Source organism: Hyaena hyaena, unplaced genomic scaffold, assembly GCF_003009895.1.
Source record: "Hyaena hyaena isolate Hyena2069 unplaced genomic scaffold, ASM300989v1 scaffold_1659, whole genome shotgun sequence".
Lineage (NCBI taxonomy): Eukaryota > Metazoa > Chordata > Mammalia > Carnivora > Hyaenidae > Hyaena > Hyaena hyaena.
Genome location: NW_024082286.1, coordinates 218,247 through 225,593, shown reverse-complemented (window position 1 = coordinate 225,593; position 7,347 = coordinate 218,247). Strand labels below are relative to the sequence as shown.

Sequence of the window (7,347 nt, the reverse complement as noted above, 5' to 3'; positions counted from 1 at the left end):
CTATAAAGTAGATTCCTCTGAGTGGTAGTACTTGATTAAGGGAAATCACCTTTTATGTTTCTTTATACTTTCAAATCACTTTCTAAAAATCTTGAGCCAATTTACACACCAACTTGCATGAAAGAAGCCACAGACAAATTGTAAATATTATTGTGCTCTGAATATGTATTTATAGTTCAGTACCATTGTGTCAGATGCTTAGGTCTGGAGTGAGGAAGAAAAAAGAGGCATAACTAAGATGTTTACAGTTCTGTGAGATCTGCTTGGTGAGTACAGTTGAAATGAGTCTGAATCTACCCTGTCTGTTCTTCTCCCTTGGAAAGGTATCTTCCCATGGCTCAGATATACCCTAGCCTTAGGTAATTCCAGATGACATCAGTTCTGGGAGAAATTGCTATTTCCCCTTTCACATCTTTCTTAGGTACACACTTTCCATGTTGCCTTAATTTATGGGAGTCTCTCCTGATCCAAACAATTCAACATATAATTTTGCATCTTCATTCCAGGTTACCTGGATACTTGGCCTGAGTGGGACTTTGATAAGGGAATAAAGAGACATATTTCAAAGGGCCACTCTGTCATTCCCTCAGTGCATTATAGGAGAAGAATGTATCTTACACTGGACTGTAACTAGCAGTTCCTTTGAATTAGAAGCTTATATTCTGGTCTAACTAGATGAAGGAGGAAAGATCCTAATGAAGACACAAACTGTTAAAGGGCAATAAAGACTCCAGCTCAAGGTCAATGTGGAGAAAATCAGATTAAGGAGAAGGATTATTTTCTTGAGAGGAGGTAGTATGCAGTATTGAATTAGGCAACCAAAGGAAGCCATGCAAATTCCAACTCAAGGTATCTCTCCTCTCAGTCTAGCCTCATCCTGTGTCACCTTTCTCTCTGAATTTCCCTCCCTAACCATTTGACACAGTTTGGCTACATTTCTTTTCTGGTCTGAGAGCTGAGCAGGCAGTAACTTACTATAGGATAGTGATGACCCATCTTCTGCCTTAAAGAAATCTTTAGGCTTTAAGAGAAGACTCTGATATGACCGGTGTGTCTCCCCAGGGATTTTATTTGCAAATTCACCTCTCCTTTTAGCAGCTGGTACCACTGGTGCTCTGAGCCACACCACAGCCTCAGTGGGTCAAAAAACCTTCAGAGGGTGGAGATAAATGAGAACAAATCATGGATTCAGGAGCTATGTTACTTGTGCTGGATCAAGACTTCTCTAATACGACTGACTACTGACTGAAGTGGAGGTGAGTGTTAAATGGATGAGATGGACAGAAAATAAAGTTGAGGACAGTTCTATAAAACCAAGAGCAGAAGTAAGGGAAGACACTACAGAGGGATGACAATCATACAAAGATACTGATGTAACTGGTCACTCCGAGTTCATATCGGATTGTCCCCTTCATTAGGAGGGGTGCAGTTCCTTGAATCCCTCTGATGTCTGCATAACCTTATTGCAAATCAAGACATTTATCAGTAAGTCCTTTTCTTTGCACCTCAGTCCTTTCTGCTGCAGTTTGACATTTTCATCTCTTGTTCTTTTCCTTTTGGGCTCAAGACAAGCCAGTCAGATAGAACTCTAAGAACAGCCTTTCTTTTTTTTTTTTTTTAATTTATTTATTTCTAGGAGAGAGAGAGAGACAGCGTGAGCAGGGGAGGGTCAGAGAGAGAGGGAGTCACAGACTGAAACAGGCTCCAGGCTCTGAGCTGGCAGTCAGCACAAAGCCTGACGCGGGGCCCAAACCCACGAACCGCGAGATCATGACCTAAGCGAAAGTCGGACTCTCAACCGACTAAGCCACCCAGGCGCCCCAAGAACAGCCTTTCTTAAAGCAATGATGAATTCAGAATTTCTTGACAATAGCTGTGTCTTGTTCTCACTCATAGCAGCCAGACAGTAGTGAAGAAGTTTGTGTGTGTGTGTGTGTGTGTGTGTGTGTGTGTAATATATAATACATATATATTACATTATTATGTATATAACATATAATATATGTTTAGGTATACACATACATATATGTATGTATATTAGAATGTAATTCTGTTCTTACATACCTAAAATCCTCACAGTGTCCCCAGAAAACCTAGGGGATAAACAAAATCATCTAATTTCCAATCTCACCAGGGTTCTAGTACAGCTGGCACCATCCCAATCAAATTCTCTAATTCTGTCCTGTAATTTCACGTGCAGGAAACTTAGAAGCTCACCAAACCACGAATCTCTGCTTCAGTATCCCCAGGTTTTGTTGTCTTTTCTGGGGCAAAATCAGGCGACTATCTTGTTGAACAGCCTAATAGAATGTCTTCCTTTAATTCAAATCAGATACACATTTTTCACCTTCTCTATTGTCTCTTGGTCGCAGCTTGCTCCTGTTGTACTGAAGGAGTCCCCACATCACAATTGTTTCTTGATCCTAAGGAAGATGAATGAGGAGAAATCAATGGCATCGGCATATTGATGAGATTGGGATCTCAGATCTCGTGAAAGTCCACTAACCTAGCGAACTGAGAAGTGGTCCTGCATATTTCTGAAGATAGTTCTTGATTTCAAAGTGGATGAAACTCAGTGCCTTTACCCTTGGATTACAGACTCAAGAAAAGCCAATATGTCTTTCAACTTGACAAAATAAATGAAATTTCCTCTTCTGAGAGGCAAGTACATAGTTATTTCAATGCACTCAGAGACGTGCAAAAATATGAGAAATATCTGTGAGTATTGTAACCAATGCTTATTAAACTGCAGACATTGCATTATGTACTTTGCACGATTTTTCTCAGTTCTCTGACAACCTTACAAAGTAAGAATTATCATCCAAATCTTATTTTAGGAAACTGAAGACAGAGGGGAGTAAGACAATTAGCAAGTAACTGCAGTAGGCCAGATTGTGAACCCAGGCAGTCTGAATTTATTTCCTGATGTCTTATTTTCCAGACCACATAGAGAAGGTGACAATCCTAGGGAGTGAGTTGTACAAGAGATATTTGAAGCATTTGATGAAGACTCAGATTTGCGAACTAAATTTTATTTCCTTAGGGAAGCTCTCTCTAAATAAGAACTGGTCATATATCTTTTCCTCATAGCATACATCAACATAGCATTTCCACACAAATATGGGAGATTATTTGATTGATTATGTCTTCTCATTAGTAAGCTTCATATATCATGGAGCATGCATATTCTTACTCTTTGGAATACACAAGACATCTAGATGGGTGTTTGGTATGTAGTAGACTGTCAATAATGTGTTTTTTGACAAAGTAATAAAATGAAAGAGCAGACTTAGAAGATATATTAACTTCATAAATTGAAAACCTAAGGCACTGTAGAGGAATAATGCTTGTGTGATGTGGATTGTGTTTACAGACATTGACCTAAGGAAAAAAGTAAGTAGTCTTGAACTTGGAGGATCTGAAATGGAACATGGCTCCCTCAAGAGTATAGATTTTCTGTCACTAGAGTTGTACAAGCAACTTCTAGGTGACCACTTTTCAGGATATTACATTTGGGAGCCAAGTATCATAGAATTATTGAACTATACATGCTTTGTAACTTATTTCCCAAATAGATGATAGGATTATAGTCCTATTGCTTAAAAACCACAGGTATTTCCAGGATAGAAGCAAAAAAATAATTACACCTTCCAAGATGGACATTGAAATGTTTATAGTCACTTGTTATAATTTGATTATTGAATTTTTAAGGATATAAAAAATTACAATAGAATTGTAGCATATTATATCTTATGGCTTAAACACTTAAGAAAAATAATAATTCATTAATAATTAAAGCCCATAATAATATTATAAGCTACAATTTATAGCTTAGTAATTGTTAACATGAAGTAATAAACTTGCAATAGTGTATGAGAAATGCATATTGCAATTAATAAAACAAACAAAATTAACTGGTCTTTTAATAATATAGGTGGATGTGAATAGGGGATTGAAGGAAGGATATTCTTTTTAATTATTACAGAACTTTTTGATCTTATCTTAGGTGTTTCCATGTTCTAAAATTCTTTTGAGGTAAGAACGATTAAATGAACTTAATGTTAATGTCCCTTCTAAAAAAGAGGGTCTTTGAGTCCCCAAGACTGGACTTCAATCAGGTAAGAATGATGACTCTAACTTCACCCACAAGGATCTTTTACAGTGAGATGTCTCCAGGGAAAGATGTCTCTTTCACTCTTTTCTCTTTTGCTATTGGCATAATCTCAATCTATGGCCCGGTCTCTTCCAGAAACCTTCCCTGATTTATCTCACCTGTAAGCTCCTGGTCTGACTTTCTACTTCCCTTCCTATGGAATACTTCACTTGGAGACTTTGGGAAACACACACTCATATGACTCTCGGTCTGACTGATCATATCAGGGCTCGTACTGTAAAGCAGACTAAACAGACTAAGGCAGATATATTTTATATCCAATGAAATCACATGGCCAATCAAGAAAATAAATAAAAATTTATTATATAGATACATTAGAGTAGGCAAGATATGTACTGAAGAGCTAAACAAGAGCATATCTTGGCATATATGCAGTGAAAAGAACATGATGGGAATCATAGATCTGGTGAGGGAAGAGCTTGTCTGATCCATACAGAATACTTACAAGAAGAAATGCCACTTTTCAGCCATGGTCACTTATAAAAGTCTGTTAAAAATTCATTTGCTGTGTTCAATCCTTTATCCATTTACTTATTAAACATTATTTATTGATCCTATGTATATAAAGCATTAACGCTGATTGTAGAGAAAAAAAATGTGACTCAAATTTCACAGTGAAAGGGGCCAAAAGACATACACATAATTATAAAACAGTTTATATTTCCTAAAGGAGGTATGCTGAAGATGAATGATTCTCTTACCACAGCATCAGAGACCCTAGAAGAGCTTCAGAGAGGGGGACATATTCATGTGGGGTTTAAAAATCTTTTTTTATGTTTATTTATTTTTGAGAGAGAGAGCACACAAGTGGAGGAGGGACAGAGAGCAAGGGAGACACAGAATCTGAAGCAAGCTCCAGGCTCTGAGTTGTTGGCACAGAGCCCAATGTGAGGCTCGAACTCATGAACCATGAGATCAAAACCTGAGTGGAAGTTGGAGGCTTAACCAACTGAGCCACCCAGGTGCCCCTCATATAGGTTTTTAATGACTCTTAGTAGCTTGTCAGGTGACTAATGGGAATAGCTATTCAGTGCCCCCCAAAAAGCAGTGTATGAAAAAGCATGCAGATGTGATTAAGCATGCTTTTGGACATTTCAAAACACTCAGATATGACTGGAACATGAAATATGTGATGGAGTATATTGTAAATAATATGAGATAGTTGAGTAAGATCAAGAACAAAGCAAGAAGAGCTTTTGCACATCATACCAAGATCCTAGCAGGAAATGCAGCACACACCTACATTAGGACATTTGAAGACAGTGTAATACAGAAACCATTTTCAAAGATGTGGGTAGGTGTAGGGAAATCACAAGTGCTTGTGAAGTTCCTGGATTAATGACCACAGACACTATTGTAGTCCTTTGGACTGAAGGGTTAAGAGGAGAACATGGTTATAAGAAGAAACCAAATCCACAGGGAGATGTTCACAGAGAGATAAAGCCAGCTTGCAGCAACCCTGCTGGTAGGGAGCTGAAGGAAAAATATCCCTGACCTTTCTTTAATCCTCTGTTGCTGTTTCCTATAGTCAAATTCAACCAGAAGTGAGATAGCAGGGAAGTATCTGCATGTAGTCCAGTGTCCCAGGACCAAGAACATGATGGAAAGTGGTGGAGCATAGATCAGAGGAAGGTAATAGAAGACATTCTGAACAGCATACATTAAGAAAGTTATATTTGTGTTATTGTTGATTATTTTCACATGATAGAATATTTCTACAGCAATGTAGAGGTTTCACTGGAAGATGACAATCCTAGAAGTAAGCGTATTACTTATAAAGCTATTTTAATACCCTAGGAAAGAAATGAGGAAGGCACGAATTGGAGCAGAATTGGTGTAAATGAAAGAGATGCAAGAAATTGAATGAATATGTGGGAGGAATAAATGACATCTAGGATGACTTGATTTCATTTTCTAACCAATTTTAGGAAGATAAAGCCTTGTGTTCTCTTCCTCATTATGCTGTCTGCATCTGTCATCAATGACACTGCCTTCCATCCTCCCACATTTATTCTACTTGGAATCCCCGGGATGCAAGACCAGCATGTGTGGGCGGCCATCCCCTTCTGCTCTATGTATATCCTTGCTCTGGTTGGCAATGGCACCATCCTCTACATCATCATGACAGATAGAACTCTGCATAAACCAATGTACCTCTTCTTGTGCCTGCTTTCTATCACTGACCTGGTTCTCTGTTCGACCACATTGCCCAAAATGCTAACAATATTTTGGTTTAAGTCCCACATAATTTCCTACCATGGCTGCCTCACCCAGATGTTTTTTGTTCACACCATCTTTGCCACAGAGTCGGCTGTTCTACTGGCCATGGCTTTTGACCGCTATGTGGCTATCTGCCGTCCGCTTCATTATACATCCATCCTCAATGCCATGGTGATTGGGAAGATTGGTCTGGCATGTGTGGTCCGTGGTCTTCTCTTTGTTTTCCCCTTTGTCATCCTCATCAAACGCTTACCCTTCTGTGGACATCACATCATCCCTCACACTTACTGTGAGCACATGGGCATTGCCAAGCTGGCCTGTGCCAGCATCAAGCCCAACACCGTTTATGGTCTCACTGTGGCCCTTTCAGTCACTGGCATGGATGTGGTCCTCATCGCCGCCTCCTACTGCCTGATCCTGCAGGCTGTGCTGCGCCTGCCCTCCAAGGATGCCCGATTCCGAGCATTTAGCACTTGTGGGGCCCACATTTGTGTGATTCTGATTTTCTATGTGCCTGCTTTCTTTTCATTTTTCACCCATCGCTTTGGCCACCAAGTACCTCCTCATGTCCACATCATATTTGCAAATCTCTATCTCCTCGTGCCCCCTGTTCTTAACCCCCTGGTCTATGGCATTAATACCAAACAAATCCGCCTAAGAATATTTGGTTTTTTTATGGGAAGGAGGTAGCTAGACTCTATACATATCCCAAGGGCCGATGGGAAAAGTTATAATTAGTCTCTCACCTTCTCTAGTACATCTTATCCTTGGACTAGAGGTTTCTGTTTCTGCTAATTCTAGCAAACCAGTATCATGTATTATCTGACAGTTCTTGAAGTATTTAGAACAATACATTCATACCTGCTAAATCTAAAGAAAACTATTATCCTGTAAGGCTATGATGTGGCATGTTAATGGGCCTGTAGGCTTTGAATCTTCCTAGGAATTGTCAG

At 39.2% G+C, this 7,347-nt stretch overlaps 1 protein-coding gene across 1 annotated transcript; it reads left to right on the top strand.

The window, feature by feature from the left end:
• The first annotated feature begins 6,133 nt into the window (after nucleotides 1-6,133).
• Nucleotides 6,134-7,084, top strand: LOC120226322 (olfactory receptor 52D1-like). The gene has a single exon (XM_039224514.1). The coding sequence runs from the start codon at nucleotides 6,134-6,136 to the stop codon at nucleotides 7,082-7,084; it is 951 nt and encodes a 316-aa protein (XP_039080445.1).
• The last annotated feature ends 263 nt before the right edge of the window (nucleotides 7,085-7,347 follow it).